The sequence below is a fragment of the Bos javanicus genome, chromosome 3, assembly GCF_032452875.1.
Source record: "Bos javanicus breed banteng chromosome 3, ARS-OSU_banteng_1.0, whole genome shotgun sequence".
Lineage (NCBI taxonomy): Eukaryota > Metazoa > Chordata > Mammalia > Artiodactyla > Bovidae > Bos > Bos javanicus.
The window spans coordinates 20,357,468-20,381,565 of record NC_083870.1 but is presented as its reverse complement, the minus strand read 5'-3'; the positions used below and the strand labels follow the sequence as shown (position 1 = coordinate 20,381,565).

The following is a 24,098-nucleotide window of genomic DNA, read 5'->3' as shown; positions in this document are numbered from 1 at the left end:
GGATGACATCATCACCTCAATGGACATGAGTTTGAGTAAACTCTGGGAGTTGCTGATGGGCAGGAAGGCCTAGTGTGCTGCAGTCCATGGGGTCTCAAAGAGTCAGACACGACTGAGTGACTGAACTGAAGCCCCTAATAATTTCAGAATATTTCTAGTCTTTTGTTGAAAATAGTGCTGTAAAGAATATCTTTGTACCTAGGGACAAGCATGCTGGTGGAATTAATTCCCAGGAGTTTGGAGAATGCACTGAAACTAGAGATACGGATGAGTAATAAAGAGGTTTGTTGTTGTAATGATGAGAAACTGAAGTAGGGTAGAGGCAGAAGAAATGGGTATTTTGCCAAAAGTTTTACTTTTTGTTTCAGGTTCTAAGAATTCGTTAACAAATAGGTTCAACTTTTAATAGAAGATTGCTGCTGCTGCTGCTAAGTCACTTCAGTCATGTCCGACTCTGTGACCCCATAGACGGCAGCCCACCAGGCTCCCCTGTCCCTGGGATTCTCCAGGCAAGAACACTGGAGTGGGTTACCATTTCCTTCTCCAATGCGTGAAAGTGAAGTCGCTCACTCGTGCCCGACCCTCAGTGACCCCATGGACTGCAGCCTTCCAGGCTCCTCTGTCCATGGGATTTTCCAGGCAAGAGTACTGGAGTTGGGTGTCATTGCCTTCTCCAATAGAAGATTATGTAATTTCAATAGTCATTAGAAAAAAAATAGAAGTAGCAGCATGTGTGTGTTACTTGCGCAGTTGTGTCTGACTCTTAGCAACCCTTTGGACAGTAGCCCACCAGGCTCCTCAGTCCACGGGGTTCTCCAGGGAAGAATACTGAAGTGGGTTGCCATGCATTCCTTCAGGTGATCTTCCCAATCCAGGGATTGAACCTGTGTCTCTTATGTCTCCTGCATTGGCAGGCAGGTTCTTTACCAGAAGTGCCACCTGGATAAACATCACCATATTGAGCTGACCTACATCCGGATTTGAACAGTCCTGAGAAGTCCCACATTAACAGTGCTGAGAAGACTCCAGCAGTTTGGAGTCTCCATTGGGAAAGGATTTGGGGGCTCCTGTTTATAATCCCAGGTCACAAACCGATATCATCATCAGGGCTGGCCAGGCCCTCAGGGGCTTAAGAGGTTCGAAGAGAAACTCCTTTTCTTTTTTTTTTTTTTTTGAGAAACTCCTTTTCTTACCTAAAATGCCACTTGACTAGCTGGTAACAGTTGGTGTGCCAGCAGGCAGGCTTGTAGTCCACGCAGGGTTCAGGCAAAGTCAGAAGTTGGTCAGAGGCCTGTTCCCCTACTTCTGAAGCCTGAACAAGATACCTCCATTTTAATTTCCCTCACAGTGAGGAGGGGAAAAATGAATTAGAAGTTATGTACTTCATCAGTTCTAAGATGTACATTGTCTTTTCACATTTTAACATGTTTGAAATCAGTGTTTATTTTACAGTTGATGGCTTCGTTCAGCTTAACTGGAAGTACTTTTCAAATTTCTTTAGTAGCAGTATGTAAAATGTGCATGTTATAAACAATCTTATCTTAAATTCAGGAATATGCAAGAAAGGATTAACAGGAAGGATTGAAATGTAGAAAATAAGGGGAAGCAGCAGGCAAGGTTGATATTCCTTTTTTGTTTACTTTCAGTATGTAAACCATTTTTCCATTTTCTGTATGGTTTTCATATTTGATTTAATGATTGTCAGCTCTACTATTAGTGGATATTTAGATTCTAATTTTCTTTTGCTCTTTACAGATCATTAATGACACTGAATGGTTTTCTGTTTAAAGTTAGGGAATGTTTGAAATTAGTCAGTTGTTGTATATAATGATATTTAACAAATGTTCTGAGTGGCAAATTATTCAAAGAATTTCTGAGTTGATACTTCACAACTGTTAAGAGACCAGTTTGAATTTTTTAGCTTAGATGTGGTTCTTTCAGTGTACATTGAAGTCATTTACTCGGGACTTGGGTTCTAAAATCAATACCTAAGAAAAAAGATTATTCTTAAAATTGTGCACTAATTACAATACCTAATGGTATCTAGTTCTTGTCTACCCTGTGTAGTTACTCAGAGGCAGCTACTTTATGGGGTTATTAACCAAACTGAAAAGACTATAGTACTCATTTTTTAATTCCTTTTCTTTGTATTTTCCTTTCTTTTTTTCTTATTTACTTTTCCAAGAAATAGTGATTGAAAACCTACTCTGTTAGGCATTGTCCTAGGGGCTGAGAATTCAACACTAAACAAAACCGACAAAAGCCCTTACCCTCGCAGTGCAAGACAGGCAAAAAATAAATTAAGTAAATTATATTGCTGGGGGGGAGGGTAACACAGAAGGACAATAGTATTGGTGGTTTGATGTTGCAGTTTTCCTGGTCAGGGAAGTACAGAAAGCCACTGAGAAAGTGACATTTGGGTGAAGATTTAAAAAACAGTGAGAGCATAAACTATGAGATTATCTGGGAAAAGAATGTTCCAAGCAGAGGGAGCAGGGAGCTCAAAGGACTCTGAAGTGGGTATATGCCAAGTAGGAGTATGCCAGGCGTGTTGTACATCTTGCAGCTGCAAGGTGGCCAGAATAGCTGGAAAGGAACGAATGGTTACCAGGACTAGGGATTGGAGAGAGAATGCAAGGTCAGAATGTAAGGACTTTGATCTTTACCCTGAGTAAGGATGGGAGCCATTATGGGAGCAATTTAAAGCAGCAGAGTAACATGATCAGATTTATATTCTGAAAGGATCTAGACTGAAGTGAGGCAAAGGCAGAAGCAGGGAGACCAGTTAAGAGGCCCATATAGTAATTCATGCAAAAGACTATTATAACTTAGACCAGGAGGCAATGGTAAGTAGTAGTTGAAGTCTGTTTTTTTTTAATTGTTATTTTTGGTAAATAGTAGTTGAAGTCTATTTTTTTTTTAATTGTTATTTTTGGTAAGTAGTAGTTGAAGTCTATTTTTTTAATTGTTATTTTTAAATAATTTCAAATTAAAGTTGCAGTATACTATGAATATCTCTTGTGTGCCTCTCTCCAGATTCCCCAGTAATTAATGTTTTACCATATTTACTTTAATCTCTTAACTGCTCTTTTATACACATATGTACACTTACACACACTTCAGAACTATTTGGAAGTATGTTGCAGACATGATACCCTATTTAATACTTCAGTGTCCATGCTGCTGCTGCTGCTGCTGCTAAGTTGCTTTAGTCGTGTCTGACTCTTTGCTACCCCATGGACTATAGCCCGCCGGGTTCCCTTGTCCATGGGATTCAAGTAAGAATACTGGAGTGGATTGCCTTTTCCTCCTCCAAGAGATCTTGCTGACCCAGGGAATGAACCCAAGTCTTAAGTCTCCTGCACTGGCAGGCAGGTTCTTTACCACTAGTGCCACTTGGGAAGCAATGTCCATAAAAGCAGCTATTCTCCATATATAGTTGTATTAATAAGCTTGGGATGCGATAACAAAATACCACAAACTGTGTGGCTTAAACAGCAGAAATTTTTCTCAGAGTTCTGGAGGATGGGAAGGCTAGATCAAGGACTGACAGGGTTCAGTTTCTGGGAAAAGTTCTCTTCCTGGCTTGTAGACAGGCTACCTTCTTACTGTGTCCTCATGTGGTGGAGGAAGGTTGGGAGGAAGGAGAGTTCTCTGATGTCTATTATAAGAACACTCATGTCTTTTTATCAAGGCCCCTTTTGTCCTCATTCAACCTTAGTTACCTCCGTATAGACCTTATCTCCAGACACAGTCACATTGGGGGTTCAGTTCAGTCATAGCTGACTCTTTGCAGTGCCATGGACTGCAGCACACCAGGCCTCCCTGTCCATCACCAGCTCCCAGAGTTTACTCAAACTCATGTCCATTGAGTCAGTGATGCCATCCAACCATCTCATCCTCTGTCGTCCCCTTCTCCTCCCACCTTCGATCTTTCCCAGCACCAGGATCTTTTCAAATGAGTCAGTTCTTCGCATCAGGTAGCCAAAAGTACTGGAGTTTCACCTTCAACATCAGTCCTTCCAGTGAATATTCAGGACTGATTTCCTTTAGGATGGACTGGTTGGAGCTCCTTGCAGTCCAAGGGACTCTGAAGAGTCTTCTCCAACACTACAGTTCGAAAGCATCAATTCTTCAGCACTCAGCTTTCTTTATAGTCGAACTCTCATATCCATACATGACCACTGGAAAAACCATAGCCTTGACTAGATGGACCTTTGTTGACAGAGTAATGTCTTTGCTTTTTAATATGCTGTCTAGGTTGGTCATAACTTTTCTTCCAAGGAGTAAACATCTTTTAATTTCACAGCTGCAGTCACCATCTGCAGTGATTTTGGAGCCCAAAAAATTAAAGTCTGTCACTGTTTTCCACTGTTTCCCCATCTGTTTGCCATGAAGTGATGGGCCCAGATGCCGTGATCTTAGTTTTCTGAACGTTGAGCTTTAAGCCAACCTTTTCACTCTCTTCTTTCACTTTCATCAAGAGGCTCTTTAGTCCTTTTTTGCTTTCTGCCATAAGGGTGGTGTCATCTGCATATATGAGGTTATTGATATTTCTCCCAGCAATCTTGATTCCAGCTTGTGCTTCTTCCAGCCCAGCGTTTCTCATGATGTACTCTGCATAGAAGTTAAATAAGCAGGATGACATTATACAGCCTTGACGTACTCCTTTCCCTGTTTGGAACCAGTCTGTTGTTCCATGTCCAGTTCTAACTGTTGCTTCCTGACCTGCATACAGATTTCTCAAGAGATAGGTCAGGTGGTCTGGTATTCCCATCTCTTTCAGAATTTTCCACAGTTTGTTGTGATCCACATAGTCAAAGGCTTTGGCATAGTCAATAAAGCAGAAATAGATGATTTTCTGGAACCCTCTTGCTTTTTCGATAATCCGGCAGATGTTGGCAATTTGATCTCTGGTTCCTCTGCCTTTTCTAAATCCAGCTTCAACATCTGGAAGTTCATGGTTCACATACTCTTGAACATTGGGGGTTAGGGACTTCAACATGTGAATTTGGGAAGACACATGAATTTCGGGAAGACACAGTTCACTACATTGCAACAATTGTGTAACATCTGAACAGCCACCCAAATCAGGAAATGAACGTTGACACAGTACTATCGTCGAATCCACAGACCCTAGCTGAATTTTGCTAGTTATCTCAGAAATAGTCTTTAAAGATCCAGGGCCATTTGTTAGAATTAATTGTCATGTCTCTTTAGTTCTTTTTAGTTTTCTTCAGTCTGAAACAGTTCTTTGATCTTATCTTTCATGTCCCTTTAATTTTTTAAGACTATAGATCAGTAACTTGTAAAATAACCACAAATTTGTATTTGTCTGATTATTTTAAAAATTAGATTCAGGTTATTCAGTTTTGGGTAGAAATACCACAGAAGTGATGCTGTGTTCTTAAAGCATTATGCCTGTTTGGAGGAACATAATGTTAATCTGTCAGTTTTGTGGGCAGGAAGTTTGAGACTTTACAAATAATACTATTCTGCATTAAACTGTCTCTCACCAGGTTTAGCATCCATTCATGATTGTTGCTTGAGTCAGTTTTTGGTGTGATGTTTGCCAGATGTTGGTTTTTAATTCCTTCATTCCTTACACATACATAGATTGGCATTTGATTATAAGGCAGGGCTTTCCCCCTTCCAGTGTATTTCTTTCATTACTTTCATCAGTATGTATTCATGGATTGCTACTTTATTCAGTTGGTTATAGTCTTTTCCTAGTATTTATTTTGACACGGTTTATCCATGCAATAGATTTGGCCAGTGGGAACCTCTTGAAGGTAGTGCCTGTATTCTTTGGACATCACTGTTTGTGCACTTGACTAGTATAAGATGTTCTGAGCTCTTGTATCGATACTTTCTTTCCTGGCCTGGAATCAGCCATTTCTCCTGGTTCCTCTAAGAAACAAAGATCTCGGTATTAGGTGCCTGGGATGTTATTACTTCTAGGCCTTTTCAATGGAGAGATTTAAGAAATAATTGTATGTAGACAAATACATTTATTCACTGTATGTTTTCTGTATATAACTATGAATTCATGCCAAGACTTCCAATTACAATCCAGCACCACAGGGTTTATTTCTAACCTTTTTCCTTCCCACATTTGTAACTTCCTAAATCTGTATATATTTCAAAAAGTAGCATTAATGAAATGTGTATTTTGAATTTGGATATGTAATGTGAAAGAGAGGAGTCAAAGATGACTTGATTTTTGGCTGAGAAAAGCCACCGCAGAAGAAATGCCATTTATAGAGATGGAGAAGACTGTAGGAGAGAAGAGAATTAAGAAGAAATCACAACATCACATGTTGAGTCTGAGCTGTGTATTAAACATCCAAGAGAGACATTGGGTAGGCATTTGGGTATCTGAGTCTGAAGTTCAAAGAACAAGTCCAGGCTGAGATACAAATTAGTTCAAGACAATCAGTTAAACTTTTTGGACAGAAATTATTATATTTCCTTAATCAGTTATGAAAGGATCAAAAATGTATCATATTAATAGAAAATTAGAATACAAGCAGGGAAAAGGGAAAAAACTAGAGATCTGTACTCTTAAAACTTAATTCCATATTCTTTCTGATCTCTTTCATTGATTTTTTTTCTAACATGAGATCATTCTGTAATTACTGTTTTTTTCCCCCAGTTGATGATTTCTTTATTTCCATTTCTGTAAATTTTCATTTTCTCTAGTCCCAGACCACATTCAGATTTCTTCAGTTGATCCAGAAATGTGATTTACAGCTGATGTCCAAACCTGTATCCATTTCAGGAACACAGATTAGTTAGATTACTCTATACCTTGAGTCTCTTAATCTCTCCAGTAATAGTTGAGGGTGGGAATTCCCTGGTTAGAACTTTGTATTTTCATTGCAAAGGTCCTCAGTTCAGTCCCTGGTCGGGTGAAACTTAAGCTCCCACAAGCCATGGGGCATGCTCAAAAAGAAAAAAAGAAAACAAAACTTTGGGATGATTTGTTCTGGGGAAAAGTAGAGATGAGGTGGAGAGGGGTCAGAATCTGACATGAATTAAATTTAAAATTTGGGGCTTTTTTCTATGGGTGAATATAAATCACTGACGATTATGTAGGATAGGGTATCATAGAAAAGGAAAGTTCTTTGTGAGGTGTTTCTGGGGACTGTGAGTAATTCATTAAAGGTAGAACTTTGAAGGGGAAGAGATGAGACTGGAAGAGAAGGTAAAAATCCAGAAAATGAGTGAAAACTAAGGTGTTTGACCTAGAGAACATATTAAAAAGCAGAGACATTACTTTGCCAACAAAGGTTCGTCTAGTCAGAGCTATGGTTTTTCTAATAGTCATGTAATGATGTGAGAGTTGGAATATAAAGAAAGCTGAGCACCAAAGGATTGATGCTTTTGAACTGTGGTGTTGGAGAAGACTCTTGAGAGTCCCTTGGACTGCAGGGAGGTCCAACCTAAAGGTTCCGTTAGTCCATCCTAAAGGAAATCAGTCCTGAATATTCACTGGAAGGACTGATGCTGAAGCTGATACCCCAATACTTTGGCCACCTGATGTGAAGAACTGACTCATTTGAAAAGACCCTGATACTGGGAAAGATTGAAGGCAGGAGGAGAAGGGGACAACAGAGGATGAGATGGTTGGATGGTATCACCACCTTGATGGACATGAGTTTGAGTAAGCTCCAGGGTTGTTGATAGACAGGGAAGCCTGGCGTGCTGCAGTCCATGGGGTTGCAAAGAGTTGGACACAACTGAGCAACTGAACTGAACTGAAGGTGTTTGGACATTCTCTAATAAGCAGTTGGAAATCATTGACAGATTTCATATGAGAAATAATTGGATAATGTTTACATACTAGAAGATGAATTTGGCCAACAAGGTATAGAATAAATTTGAGAAGATCAGGTCCAAGGCAAGATAAACAGTTAAGAGGTTATTGCAGTAGTTGTCCAGGTCAAAAGTGATAACCCAGCAAAGAGCAGTGGTAGGAAGAAAAGGAAAAGAAAGAAATTTAGCATATATTGGAGACAAAATTGGTTGGACTTGCAGATTTATCAAAATGGAGTAAGGATTAGGTAGGGAGAAAGAAGAGCCAAAAAAGACTGCTGAAATTCTAGCTAAATATAAGAACAGTAACAGATGGACGAGGAGGAAGATTATTAATAAAATATTGAGAAATCAAGTTCAGGGTGCCTCTGAGATGATTGAAGTAGATGTCTGCGTTGACTGGTAAGGGAAATCCAGACATGAAATCTATGGGTGTTGGAGTCATTGATACACAGATGGTAGTAGTTAAATGTGGATAGTTCTGCTGATAGCATTCCATTTTCTGTTGACTGAGTGCTATTCTAAATGGTTTACATACAATGTTTTATTATTTAATTCTTTTAACAACCCATGAAGTTGTCATTTCTCAAAGGAAAAAAGGTAACATACAGAAGAGTTAGGTAATGTATAAGCCCCTAAAGCTAGTAAGTGACAAAGCCAGGAATGGAACAGACTGATTTCAAACCTGAAATCTTAAAACACTGCACCTTGGGAAGCACCAGCATTTAAAGGAGGAGGATCACAGGCAGAGCTGCCTGTAACTATACATGCCCCCTGTGTATATATATGGAGGAGCAGCTAGAGATGTCAGAGGAGAAGTAAGAGCGATTAAGACAGAGACCAAAAGAGGGTTTATTAGATTATTCTGTGTACCAAAAGCCTGGTGGAAATGATACTTCTCTGTAGAAATAGCATTTAGAAAAAACTCGCCTTGACCCTCTGCCTCGGCCCTGAAGGGGCTGAATGGGCGAGTTGGGTGCGATGGCTTGAGCCTGGGTGGCTGCGGCATTAGCTGGAGGCAGTGGTGCGTCCTTCTCGCCCCAGCGGTGATTGGAGCCAGCGGCCGCGGCCCTGGCCCCGGGCGAAGCTGCTAGTGAGCTGACTGTGCCTAAGCCTGGCGTCCGTGTAGCTGGTGCGGAGGGTGTGGACCCTGTGGAACCCACTCACCCGCTCCCTGTAAATGAACATGATGAGTGGCCGGGGCACCCGGCTGTGGCCACAGGCGGCAGGAAGGAGAACCACCGTGGTATGTGTGCAACAGAGAAATTAAGCTTCAGGCTGTGTCTGTTCAGAGTTACCTTGATCAGGGAACACAGATCTTCTTAAACAACAGCAGTGAGAAATTGGGATAGCTGTTTATCGAATTATATCACTCATTCACTTGTTTTTAGCCTGTTTATGTCTAGAACATCTGTCAGTGGGTTGCTAGATCAGATCAGATCAGTCGCTCAGTCGTGTCCAACTCTTTGTGACCCCATGAATCGCAGCACACTAGGCCTCCCTGTCCATCCCCAACTCCCGGAGTTCACTCAGACTCACGTCCATCGAGTCAGTGATGCCATCCAGCCATCTCATCCTCTGTCGTCCCCTTCTCCTCCTGCCCCCAATCCCTCCCAGTATCAGTCTTTTCCAATGAGTCAACTCTTCGCATGAGGTGGCCAAAGTACTGGAGTTTCAGCTTCAGCATCATTCCTTCCAAAGAAATCCCAGGACTGATCTCCTTCAGAATGGACTGGTTGGATCTCCTTGCAGTCCAAGGAACTCTCAAGAGTCTTCTCCAACACCACCTAGAAAGAGGCTCAATGTTTGTGTTTTCACCAGATCAGTTTCAGAGACTGCTTAAAATTAACCCGGACTGGAAAACCCATAGACTTCTTGATTTAGGTGCTGGAGATGGAGAGGTCACAAAAATCATGAGCCCTCATTTTGAAGAAATTTATGCCACTGAGCTGTCTGAAACTATGACATGGCAGCTACAGAAGAAGAAATACAGAGTGCTTTGGTATATAAATGAATGGCAGAAGATAGGGTTTTAGTATGATGTCATCAGCTACTTGAATTTGCTGGACCATTGTAATCACTCTCTGACTTTGTTAAAAAGATATCAGAAGTGTCTTGGATCCAACCAGAGGCAGGGTCATCCTTTCTTTGGTCTTTATGTGGAGAACGTAGGTGGCAAATGGGATAAACCATTGGAGATTTTGGAAATCAAGGAACAGAATTGGGAAAAACAAGTAAATAGTCTGCCTGACGTTTCCAGAAAAGCTGGTTTTGTTATTGAAGCTTTCACCAGACTGCCATAGCTGTGTGAAGGCAACGTGTATAACGACTACTACGTTCTGGATGATGCTGTCTTTGTTCTCAAACCCATGTAAACATGTGAAGGTTGAGGTCTTCCGAGTCCATCCCAAGAATGTACACTCTGGAAGAGGGTCTGTGTGTTCAGTTATATGAAAGGAGGACCTTTGGGGACTGCCATTCTAAATATCATGTAGGATTTTTAAAAGCCAAAATACTAATTATTACCTTGTAGTGTGTAAAAGGAATGTTTTTTAAAAAACAAAAAACCCAACTCTTTGAGGATTTTTAACTCTTACGCAATTATGTAGGTCACAGTCTGATTATGGAAGATATTTTTTATACTTAATTGCAGTAGGGACTCATTCCCAAAGCAATAGTCATAACTTCACAGGGAACTAGTAAATGTGGGTTGTTTGTAATAAAATGAAGACTGGGCAATAAATCTGTCTTTCCAGTTGAAAATACTGGTTATAAAGTATAGCCACTGATCCTCTTTCATTATTCAACAAAATTTTTTACTCATGCTAATCTTTTTTTGGAGGTGGGAAAAAAAAACTCGCCTTTGGGTTTAGTAAGTTGGAGTTTATTGGTAACCTTAGTAACTGCCGTGTGAGTAAGTACAAAAAAAAGGTAGCTCCTATAATTACGGAGTTACTAGAAATCAAAGTGGAGACAGTGACTATATAATACTCTTTCAGATCCCTAAATCTGAAAGATCTTAACCGTCTCAGCTAAGTTGATTTGGATTGGTTTAAATATGGGTACATTTTTTTTTGTCGGAGCCCTACGGCATATGGACTTTTAGTTCCCCGACCAGGGATCAAACCTGTGCCCCCCTACATTGAAAATGTAGACTCCCAACCACTGGACCACCAGGAAAATCCCCATGGATACATTTTTGAGAGAACATAAGTTCCATCTAATGATTTCTGTTTCTCTGAAATAGCATATTAAGGTTATCTCCTAAGAGTGAGAAAGAATGTGGTATACGTAAGGGTGCATCATAAGAGTGGTAAAAGTTTGAAATAGGTCTAACAGCAAAGTAGAGAAGATGCTAATTAAAGACACGTGGAAGGAGGGCCCAGTGAGGAGGAGACTGAATTGTTTCAATACTCTTGGTGTGATTTTTCTTTGGCAGAACCCAGGGACAGAAATATAGGTGCAGTAAAGGCATTCAGTTGGATTGATCCAGATTTAGGATTTTGTTGAATACATGTGATAGGCTATAAACTGTAGGGAGAATGAAAAGTATATGAAGGTTTTAATATGAGTGGTTTAGATAATCAAAAAGACTCTGGAATTGGTAGAGAAAGAATTGAGTACTAGAAGAGACTATACATGAGTTAGAGAAAATAAAGAGACCTTGATGAAATTGAAGGACAGATACAACAGAGTGGGTGGTTGTGGTCAGAAAGGGTGATTTGAAAGTGTAGAAAGAAGTGGTTCTTGGAGGTCACTGAATTTGAGGTTGAAACTAGAAAATGTGATGAATCATCCATATGGACATTAAGATTGTTCAGGATAATGATGAAACTTGGGTTTGCTTGGCTCAAGTTTCCAGATAGTAAATAGATTGGGCCTTGCCTTGGACCTTTAAAAAAGATTGACCGAGGTATGTTTTGGGGCTCAAATTACTTATTTCCCAGGACATTCACCTGGTGATGAAAGTGGCAGCAAGCCTCTCTTCAGTAGATGGGAAGGTGAAAAGAGTCTGTCTACAATAATAATGGAAAGGAGGTTAAGCAGTTTGTCTAAGGTCACATTCTGATTGGATCCTAAAGCCCACACTCCTTCCACTAACCCTGGTGTCTTTGCAACAAATTGAACTACTTCAGCTCAGTTTTTAATCTTCCCAGATGTTTGGGAGAACAGTTTTGTCTTATTTTAGCTTCTCCAAAGTTAATGTATTTTTTAGTGCCAAACATATACAAAGTAAAGTGGAAATCTGCTCAAAGGAACACTTTGAACAGAAACTTAACCTGAAACAGTCAAGGTTTTTAGGCATTAGGTTCAGTAAATTGATCCATTAGTTCGTTTGTCTGTCTGTATTTGGAGTAAGTTACACCAAGTATAACTTGACTAATTTGGTTTTCTTTATTGTCTTTTCTCATCTCCAGCTGCCTATCCCCACCGTTTGAATCTCTTTTACCTTGCCAATGATGTCATACAGAACTGTAAAAGGAAAAACGCGATCATATTCCGCGAATCATTTGCTGATGTACTTCCTGAAGCAGCTGCTCTAGTGAAGTAAGTAAATTCTCACTCTTCTTTGGGATCTAAGCTTAGAAAATTTAGAATTTCAATTTCCCATCCTACCCATTAGTAAGAATTATAAAAGTTGCACATGCTTGAAGATTCAAGGGTATTTTGTCTCTATTGTTCATTATAATTTTTTTGGTAATAAACATATTTTTCTTTTAAAGAGTTTTTCTTCCCTTTTTGAAAACTTGTCTGTTATCTATGCTCTGCCTGTTTTCTCCTTATTTGACCAGGAGAATGTATCTCCTGTTCATACTCTCTGATTGTACTTCTTTCTGTTTTCTTCTGTTTTGTGATTTTTATATATTTCCATTTTTCTTACAGTCTTCCTGAAATCTTGCCCTCTTCATGAAATCTGTGTAATTAGGAAAAATGAAAATATTTACTCCTAACTCCATATTAATTTACTCCATTCTTAGCAAAATTGTATCCAGCATTTTCCAAAGTGCTGGAACACTCGTATTTGATCCTATTTGCCCTGTATTAATAGTGTTTTCCTTGTGTTTCATGCATATTTGTAAGTTGTTTGCTTGGTGCAAGAAGCACACACATATATACACAATTGAAGGATAAACAGTTATGTGGAAAAATAAAAGTAGCCAAATATTTCCTCAAATTATATACTTGTTGTGATTGTATGAATATATAAATATTCTGTTTTATTGACCCATTTCTTAGTATTAACCCAGTCACAATGGAATGATCCTTGTCCTTTCCATTGGATTGTAAACTTGAGATGGTCTACTTTGGTATCACAAAAGATTAAGATGTGATCTTACTTTCAGGTACTAAGTAATAAAGATTTATACACACGTCAGAAGAACATAAAGTAATAACAGTAATAGTACCTACCTTTATTGAACATTCATAATTGATCAGATACTTACACAAAGTGCTCTGTGTACTTCAGGTTGTTTAATCCTGAGAACAACATTTAAAGTGGCTACTACTATTGTTCCTGTTTTAAGGAGAAGAAAACTGACTTAGATTGCTTAGCTTGCCTAAGCTCTCACAGCTGTGGGGGGGCCGGGTACGGGGTAGTGGTATTTGGCAGAATTCCTACCCAAGCCTATCTAGACCCCAGAGCTTATGTTCTGTGCTGCCTCTTTACGTATTTAAATTCAGTATAATTTTGAGTAAGAAAAGCAGTGTCCTAAATGATCTCCACTTATGATTTCTGCTGTAAATATCATTATAGTCTGGAAAACTTAACCTAGTGTTTCTTAGACTTAGGTTTCATGACCTAGTTCATGGATTAATATAGGGTTGCCAGCTTTTATTTTACCATGTAAAGATTTTTTTATGAACAACTACTTTGTGTACAGTCCTTTAAAATAAAATTTTAAGCTCCAAAAATGTTTTCAACTCAATGGAGGTTATCTTCAGAAACCTGTAATAAAATCACTTAATGGTGAAATAGTAAAAGCATTTCAGGACAGCGATACCCTTTATCATCATTACTATTCACCATTAGGTTGAGATTCCCTTTATTTCTAAATAAGTAAGAAGAAGAATGCATTTAGAAGAGATAGAATTATCATTATTGGCAGATAATATGATTACCTATATCAGGGGTGGGCAACCTTTTCCTATAAAAGACCAGATAGTATTTTAGTTTTTGCAGGCCATAGGATCTCTATTGCCACTATTCAACTCTACTGTTCTATCATGAAACCTGCCATAGACAATACATAAGCAAATGGTTATGGCTGTGTTCCAATAAAACTTTATTTACAAAACAGGCAGCAGACCAGATTTGGCCTGAGGTTTGTAGTTTGCAACCCCTTGGCCTACATAGAATCAATGAATAAGAGAGTTCAGTTAAATAGCCAGATTCAAGTTCAACATAGAAAAGCAGTAGATTTCCTGTGTATGTTAATAGTAACCAATTACCAGTGTAATTAGGGGATTTATGGAAGACTTGCTTCTGCCATGAAGCATAAAGGCCACCTTCTCCCTGTAAGTTTGTTGGTGGGCCCAGTGCACCTTTGTGGGCCTCTGCCAGTGTTGAGTAGTCATGGACTAGCAACCAGTTGTTCGTTTGAACTATTTTTGTATTGTAAAAACTAAACATTCCAAGGACAAGACACTTAACATCCTGATAGAGAAACGAGCAAAGAATGGGGACAGGCAGAAGACATATAAATTAAAGAATTTTCAACTCAACTATACAAAGAAATAGAAGTTTAAACGCAACTTTTCACACTAATCAAAAGAGTGGAGTTCTTTTTACTAATGGAAGCCAGGCGTCTCTGTACTGCTGGTGAGAGTATAAATTAGAACCTTTCTTGAAAGCCATTTGGCAGAATTTGTTGAAAGGCTTTAAATGATCTGTCCTCCAGAAATTCTCGAGTAATTGAGAGCCTATAAACTCTCCATCCTCTTTGACCCAGGAATGTGACTCATAGAAATCTATCTTGAAGAAAAAAATCAGAAATACAAAGATTGTCTTCAAAGGATGTACACTGCAGAATTTATTGAAGTTGGAAACAAATGGTTAAATTGTGATTATTTTCTTTTAAATGTAATTAGGGAAAAAAGATTCTTTTTGCAACACAAAGTAATGCCTCCTGTCCCCCAAGTAAAGGAAACCTTACCCAAAAAGAACATAAAAAGTATGTAAAGCTTTTACAGAGAAGAATTTTTGAACTTTACTAAAGGATATTAAAGAAAATATGTGTAAATCAAGTGATAGATATATAATTTTGAAGGGAAAGATCTGGTATTGTTATTCATTCCCAAAATGTAGACTATAAATTCATTGTAATCATAGTCAGAATCTCAATAATATTTAATGTAGAAGGATAAAATGTCCAAGATGATTATTTATAAGAACATTGAAGTCAGAGCTCCCCTGTCATTTATTTGCATATATTTTAAAACAGTAATAGAATGAGGAGTAGAAGACTGTTATGAGTGAAACAGAATATATCCTCACTTATAAAGAAATTGATTGTAATATGGTGTTAGTTGCACAGTCGTGTCCGACTCTTCGCACCCCTATGGACTGTGGCCTGCCAGGCTCCTCTGTCCGTGGAATTCTTCAGACACGAATATTGGAGTTGGAAGCCATTCCCTTCTCCAGGGGATCTTCCAGATCCAGGGGTCAAACCCAAGTCTCCTGCATTGCAGGCAGATTCTTTACCATCTGAGGTAAAGTATATGATAAATGAGAGGATATTAGGATATGAGCTTTAGTATTCCATAAACAGCCACATCCTAACCACCATTACCCCCTTTTAAATTTCTGTTCACAGTTACACCTTGCAAATTCATTTCTCTTAATTTAAGGCTATCATTTTAATCGCTTTAATTTAGGAGGGGCAAATGTTTAGAAATTCCAGGCAGGTAACCTAGGTGAGTGAAGTGGGTTGATTGTAAGGAAAAATCCATCTAAAAGGGACAGCAGCTATTCAGCTCTAGCCTATGGCCGTAAAGAAACATAACTTCAGTGTTAACATATGTTGTCAGACCTTCCAAAAATCTTTGTCATTTTTAAGCTAGGTCAAAATCTAGATTCCTATATGAAGTTTCCCAAATTTTAAATGTGTGAAACTAAGTCATATTCTAAAAAATTTATTGCTAGCCAAACAAAATATATCTGAGAAGTAAATTTTAGGGTTACAAATAAATTTTAGCACGTGGGTGAATTTGCAAATACAAAATCTGCAATTAATGAGAATCAGCTATATTTAGAAATCTTAACAAAAGATGTATAAGATCACATTGAAAAAATTATAAAACATAATTGAGAAACAGTATGGAAAACTGAAACAGATAATTCGTGGATAGGGAAGACTCAATATTTAATGATATCATTTCTTCCCAAACTGATTTATAAGTCCAATGCAGTCTTAATTAAGATCTTAATAGTTTCCCCCCATTTTACAAATTTATTTATTTGCTTTTGTACAATTTATTAATTCCTGGAACATATGTTGTGTATTTACTAAGTGCTTCACACTGTTAATGATCTGAGATTTAGACAACGAATAACACACGGTGTAGCCTGGACACAGCATGAATAGGTGTGGACCAGTAACGTGATGACTGCTGCAGTGGAGTTACCTCAGCTTGCAGTGGGGGCAACTAAAATACAAATTGATTTTGAATTTTGTATGGAAGTGCAGAGAGCTCCCTCTTCTTCCCCCACGAAGAAAAAGCCGAGAAACTCTTGAAGAGTAACAAGGTGGGAAGACAGGCTCTACCAGGTTTCAAGACTGGTTAAAAAGCTATGATAAATAAAGCAGAATGATATTTGCCCAGAGATAAGCAAAGAAAGCTGTAGAACATAATACAAAGTCAAAAACAGACCAGTGTATGTGTATACTTGGTTGCTGTGTGAAAAAGAACTGTTTCATAATATTGCTGGGGCAGATTTGCTATATAGGAAAGATTAGATCCTGTGCACATCATACACAAAAATCAATTGCATATTAAATACAAATATGAAAGAGCTACAAATCTTTTGGAGACAACATAGGAGATTGATAAATTCAGCTACATTAAAATGAAGACCTACCATTTAATCAAAAGACACTATAAAGAAGGAAAAGACAAGCCACAGAGTGAGAAAAAATATTCTTCAGTCAACAAAAGATTTATATACAGAATATATAAAAAATTGCAAATAATAAGAGAAAGATAATATATTAAAGATTTTAGTTTTAACTGGCTTATATGAGAAATCAAGCCAGAAATTGTTTAAATATTTATTAATGACTTTTTAAAACAATAAATGTTAATAATCAAAACTTATAGTTTTAATAGTGTTTTGTGTTCTTGCAGATCTCTTTAATATCTGGCTTAATAGCAGACAGCTGTATTTTCTTACCTCCTTTTGCATTCAGTCTGTTTTGATAGCACATGTCATGTAGCCCTAGAATTGCTGAAATATATCATTACATATCATATATGTTAAGTCCTGATCGGGAGAGAGAAATCACATACCAGTAATTTAAACAGGGAAAATTTAATACAATGGATCGTTGAGGGGCTTTTCTGCCAGTCCAGTGGTTAAGACTCCATGCTTCCAGTGCACGGGGTACAGGTTCAATCTGTGGTCAGGGAACTAAGATTCCACATGCCACAGGTGTAGCAAAATAAATTTTAAGAAGCTTAACTTTGGGGGGGGGGGAAGGACCGTTAAGTAGGTAAAAGGTAGCTAACTACTAGAAAGAATAAAATAACTCTTAAGGTGATATGGAATAGTATGTGCTGAAAGCAGCTACTACTTCTGAACCTGAGGGAAAAGTAAATAACTACCCCCACCCTAACCCACTCCAAGCTGAGACTCAGACCTCAGGAAAGAGTAGATGGCTGTAAGAACATGCTACCTGTCACTAGTGGTTTAGAAACAGGTCAGAGAGCGCTCACCACTGAACTACAAGAGCTGTGCTGAAATGCTGCCAGGGTACCTCTGTGCTGATCCACTTGAAAATATAACCCTGAAAGAGGAATCCCTACTGCTTCTTCCAGCCTCTCAGTGTCACTCCAGGGCTCTCTGTTGGCAGAGTCCAACTCTGAACCAATGGGAAATAGAGTTTTCAGTGTCTGGCCCCAGTACAAGGAAGGACGTGTTGGAGCTTAGAGGCAATAAAGCAATAACTAGCACACATACAAATCTTTAAGTCCACCAGTACAAACATTAGCAAAATTGTGGCACAGTGGAAGCTCTCTTATACTGTTGGTTTTGAGGGTTGATTGGTATAAAACAACCTCATTTTTTTTTTTTAAGTTTGTTATATATACCCTATGATCTTGTAGTTCCAACCCTAAGCTTTTAAAAACCCTGAGAAACTTACATATTTGCAGCAAGATCAGTGGAAGGGAATTTTTAATACCAACTTTGTCTATGGTAATAAAAATTTGGGGTAATTCCTTGGCAGTTCATTGGTTAGGACTCCATGCTTCCACTGCAAGGAAGCCAGGTTCAGTCCCTGGTTGGAGAATTAAGACTGCAAACCACACAGTCCAGCAGAAGAAGAATAAAGTGAAAACCTTAATTAAAAAAAAAATTGGAAACACTTTTTACAGTAAGGTGAATGAATTGTGGCATACTGGAATATCAAACAGCAAAGAAAAGTAATGGATTTCAGTTATATGCAATGATATAGATAAATCTCACAAAATACTGGTTGGAAGTACAAAGGAATATTTCTGTATACATAGTATGAATCCATTTATATAAAGTTCAAGTTTGGCAGAAAAATAAACTTGTTTATACTTCAGCCAGTCAGTGCAGTCACTCGGTCATGTCTGACTCTTTATGACCCCATGGACCTCAGCACGTCAGGCTTCCCTGTCCGTCACCAACTCCTGGAGCTTACTCAAACTCTTGTCCGTTGAGTCGGTGATGCCATCCAACCATCTCATTCTCTGTCATCCCCTTCTCCTCCTGCCTTCGATCTTTCCCAGCATCATGGTCTTTTCCAGTGAGCCAGTTCTTTGTATCAGGTGGCCAGAGTATTGGAGTTTCAACTTCAGCATCAGTCCTTCCAGTGAATATTCAGGACTGATTTCCTTTAGGATGGACTAAAGGAACCTTTAGGTTGGATCTCCTTGCATTCCAAGGGACTCTCAAGACTCTTCTCCAACACCATAGTTCAAAAGCATCAATTCTTCAGTGCTCCGCTTTCTTTATAGTCCACCTCTCACATCCATACATGACTTCTGAAAAAACTATAGCTTTGAGTAGATGGACTTTGTTGGCAAAGTAATGTCTCTGCTTTTTAATATGCTGTCTAGGTTGGTCATAACTTTTCTTCCAAGGAGCAAACGTCTTTTAATTTCGCGGCTGCAGTCACCATCAGCAGTGATTTTGGAGCCCCCCAAAATAAAGTCTGTCACTGTTTTCCCTTGTTTCCCCATCTATTTGCCATGAAGTGATGGGACCGGATGCATGATCTTAGTTTTCTGAATGTTGAATTTTAAGCCAACTTTACACTCTCTTCTTTCACTTTCATCAAGAGGCTCTTTAGTCCTTCTTTGCTTTCTGCCATAAGGATGGTGTCATTTACATATCTGAGGTTATTGCTATTTCTCCCGGCAGGTCTCGAGATTCCAGCTTGTGCTTCATCCAGTCCAGCATTTCGCATGATGTACTCTGTATAAGTTAAATAAGCAGGGTGACAGTATACAGCCTTGTTTATACTTGCCTATTTTTAAAACAAAATTAAGGAAATAGGCATAAAAGTCTAGGTAAATGGTAAATTTACACAATCCCTTCCATCCCAGGTAAATGGAAGGGATTGTGATCTTGAAGGGACCCACTCAGGTCCTCTAGGTAGCCAGTAGTGTATTATTTCTTGACCTGGGTTGTGATTACATGGGTATTCACTTTTTAAGTATCTGTTAATATATATCATATGTAATTATATATTATATGCAGCTTTTCTGTAAGATTTATTTGGACTAAACAGTTTTCAAATTACAATTTTAAGTAAATGAATTTAAGAAGTTGGTTCCCTTTGAAAATTGAATTGGCAGCCTGGTAGAACAAATTGTGTAGTCAGTCATAGAGCACTACAGTATTCCCAGTTAGGTATCAGTTCTGTAAGATTTTATTTACTCTATGCCTTCACCTTTCTTATAGATCTAGTATCCTCAAGAAGTTTTCCTAACTGGTTTTTCAAATTTTACTTAATCTTTTTTTAAATTTAAATGTATTTATTTTTGATCGGAGGATAATTGTTCCATAATTTTGTGTTGGCCCTGCCATATATCAACATGAATCAGCCACAGGTACATGTATGTCCCTTCCCTGTTGAGCCTTGCTCCCATCCCCTACCCCACCCTTCCTGACTTCTCTTCCCCAGTCTGGATTAAGCAGGTCTTCTTTGCTATCATTATACCTACCGCTTCTTTTGTCATAGCCCCTAACACACTGCTTTATAATTGATATACTTGCTTTTTGTCACCAGTTTCTATCTCCCAGACTTCGAGCTTCTGCTCCCAGCACAATGCTTGTCACTTCATAGGTGGTTGGTTAGCTTGATGCATGGATGGAAATACCATGGAGTGCTATAAAGCTGTGTTTCTTAGGTATAGGCCTAGTTATTCATTGGTGGGTCCATGGATATAGTTTAAAGCGTCATTGGATTGTCTAAGCATATTGAATATCATCTGTATGATCACCTTATTAGCAGTTCTGTGAGTCATTTTCAGTGGCTCTATTGTGTGTTTGTATTTTGGTATAAGACAGTATTACTTTATCAGAGGCTAATGAGGAAAGGTTAAAGGTAACTTTAAATAATTGTATCAGTTGAAGGCACTAATAATTTTAGCATACACCAAAGAAATAAATTTGTAGTAGTTCAAATGGATAAAAATGGTGAAATACAGAATGATAATGGTATTATGGTCTTAAAAAAGTTTCAAACAATGTATACAGTATCATATTTGTATTGCAATTTGGTTTCAACAAAATATCAGTTATAACTTTAAATCAGTGTTTATATGAATGGTATTTACTATATTTTTGTTTAATTTGAAAATTTTGACTTGTAGTTGTTGAAGAACTATAAAATGTTTTCCAGAGAATCATATAGGGTGAAAAGATATAGAGACTTTGTGATCATCTTCATAAGCAATCCAAGAGAATTTACAGACTTATGAGGGTTCAGTGAGGTTGCTGAATACAGATCAACATATAGAATCAGTAGCATTTCAGTTGGAGAAGGCAATGGCAACCCACTCCAGTACTCTTGCCTGGAGAATCCCAGGGACAGGGGAGCCTGGTGGGCTGCCGTCTATGGGGTTGCACAGAGTTGGACACGACGGAAGTGACTTAACAGCAGCAGCAGCGTTTCAGTATGTCAGATATAACCAGTTATAATAAAATGATATTATTAACAGTAACAAAAAAGCTCTAGATACCTAGAATAAAAGTGTGTTGAGACCTTTATGGAGAAAACTGTAAACTTTCAAAAAGATAAAAATCAACATATAAATACAGTACACTTTAATCAAGTTCCCAATAGGATATTTTAAGAAATTTGTTATACTGATTGTAAAATTCATATAGAGGAGTCATTGTCTTACGAGTAGCCAAAACTGTTGATAAAAAGCAAGTAGGGGACTTCCCTGGTGGTACAGTGGATAAGAATCCACCTGCCAGTGCAGGGAACACAGGTCCAACCCCTGGTCCAGGAAGATTCCACATCCCTCAGAGCATCTAAATGCTTTGTGCCGTAACTCCTGAGCCAGTGCTCTAAGCCCATGAATCACAATTGCTGAGGCCTATGTGCCTAGAGCCTGTACTCCACAGCTAGAGAAGTGAGCACACTGAGAAGCCTGAGCACCTCAACAAAGAGTAGCCCCTGCTCACTGCAATTGGACAAAGCCTGCAAGCAGCAGTGAAGACCCAGTGCAACCAAAAATAAATAAATTTAACAAAACAACCAAGTAGGTCTTAACCTATGAAATATCAAGAGTTATTATTTGGTTTAGTTTCTAATACATGTTTTTAGTGATATTGTGTGTGGAGGGATGATGGGATGGCTGAAATAGCTCTGCCTATAATTTCATGACCTGTATTTTTGACAAAGTGATAAATAAAAAAGTGAGATTATTCTCAATAAAAATCTGATATAGGGAAAAATAATTATTATTTGGTACAGTAATTAAAAGAGGGTGATATTAATGCAAGGATAGACAAATAGATTTAAGGAACAAAACAGAGAGCCCACAGATGCACCCATACCTATATGGGACCAATGTAAATGGTAGAAGTCGCATTGCAGTTCATTGGGGGAAAGATGCAGTCTTCAATAAATGATTCTGGGACATGGGCTTTCTGTGTGGAAGAAATAAAATTAAATGTTTCCCAATACCGCACACAAAAGCATGTTCCAAATGAATTACTCTGATATATAAAACAAAACTTTAAAATGTTAGAAGAAAATGAATATTTTCCTGACTGTAAGGGTTAGTTTAGAAAGCTCTTAAGACCTAAAGAACAGATAATAAAGAAAAGTATAAATTTAATTACATCAAAATTAAACTGCATTATAGAAGACACCCTAAAATTAAAGACAAGTGACACACGAGGGAAAACATGTTATAGGCAAACAAAAAAGATACATTTTTATAAATGGGGGTTATTTTAGGCTCTACAGAGCAGTGCGTTTTTATTTATTTTTCTTTGGCTGCCCTGGGTGTTTGTCACGGCGTGTGTAGGCTTCTCGTTGCAGAGCGAGAGTGCTCAGTAGTTGTGGCTCGTGGGTTTCTCTTGTTGCCGTGCATGGGCTTAGTTGCCCTGCAGCATGTGGGATCTTAGTTCCTTGACCAGGCATCGCACCCGAATTCCCTAGATTGGAAGGTGGATTCTAATTAAGTATTGACTACTTGCTCCTTGAGTTGACCCCATTATTTGGTCTTCCGTTTGGTGAGTTGGCAAATATTTATTAAGAAGCTTCAAGATACAGCACATTACTGTAATGATGTACCAGAAATAAGATATTGATAAAGAAAAGATATTCCCTCAGGGAATATCTTGTGAGGCACAAAATTATGCGGTTTGGTTCTGGTTGGTTGTTTGGTTTTGTGTTGTTCATGTTTGTTGTTGTTGGGTTTTGGCCACATGGCTTGTGAGATCCCAGTTCCCCAACCAGGGCTTGAACCCGGGCCCTTGGAGTCCTAACCACTGGACTGACGGGAAGTTTCCTAATTCTGTTTATTTTAACTCTGATAACTGGGCATCTCTTACACTGTTCATCAGCTTTGTGCTTTACTTTTTTGTTTTAAAAGTGGTCCGAGGCAAGGGTTGCTAGTATACAAAACATCTATTCAGCATCCTAGCAATTGTGCAAATCAATGAATTTTTTTGTTACTTACAAGTCAAACAGCAAAGTCTATATTTAATTATTTTATGATGTGTATATGTGGTAGTAGTTGTATGTTCTGTAGAAATTGAGGTTGTGATCAGTAATGGCTGAAATAGAGGTCTAGAATTACAAGGTAAGTAAAACAGCTATTCTGGATTTTTTTTTTTTTTTAATTTTACTTGAATCTGTAAATTCAAGAGATGGTTATATTGTGGGAGTTTGAGAGCTCTGTGTTCATATAAATGAAAAACAAATTTAGCCAAGAATTTTAAACCTAACAAATTATCTAGTAAAAATAATTTTACAAATGAAGAAACCTAGTTCCCCAAAGACTTTTTACTAAAACCAGAACTAAAATGTCTAGTTTCCTCATCTCATGCTTTGTTTACTATATTTTACTCTAGTCTTATTTACATGATTTTCTATCAATTGCTGTTTCTCCAGCGTATTTTACTTGAGGATTTTGGTGAATAGCTCTTGGGACTTCATAATGAATAGTTGGGTTTGAAAATGACAAAGTCTAGTGGTCATTCATTCATTTACTATTTAGTGAACACCTTGTAGATGCTGAAGAGTTCAGTTCAGTTCAGTCGCTCAGTCGTGTCCGACTCTTTCCGACCCCATGAATCGCAGCATGCCAGGCCTCTCTGTCCATCACCAACTCCCAGAGTTCACTCAGACTCACATCCATCGAGTCAGTGATGCCATCCAGCCATCTCATCCTCTGTCGTCCCCTTCTCCTCCTGCCCCCAATCCCTCCCAGCATCAGGGTCTTTTCCAGTGAGTCAACTCTTCACATGAGGTGGCCAAAGTACTGGAGTTTCAGCTTTAGCATCATTCCTTCCAAAGAAATTCCAGGGCTGATCTCCTTCAGAATGGACTGGTTGGATCTCC

At 38.4% G+C, this 24,098-nt stretch overlaps 1 protein-coding gene and 1 pseudogene across 10 annotated transcripts in view; both read left to right on the top strand.

Annotated features, from left to right (window-relative positions):
- The window catches only part of RPRD2 (regulation of nuclear pre-mRNA domain containing 2), a 99,163-nt gene that overhangs the window by 35,148 nt on the left and 39,917 nt on the right, over positions 1–24,098 (top strand). For all 10 annotated transcript variants that reach the window (XR_009734684.1, XR_009734683.1, XM_061407712.1 and 7 more), the window contains exon 2: positions 12,237–12,366. Coding sequence is in view for 8 of the 10 variants with exons in the window: in XM_061407712.1 (XP_061263696.1) it covers positions 12,237–12,366 (130 nt within the window). In the remaining 2 variants the exon portion in view is untranslated. The remainder of the gene's footprint in view (positions 1–12,236; positions 12,367–24,098) is intronic.
- LOC133241992 (protein-L-histidine N-pros-methyltransferase-like) lies at positions 8,964–12,230 on the top strand (annotated as a pseudogene).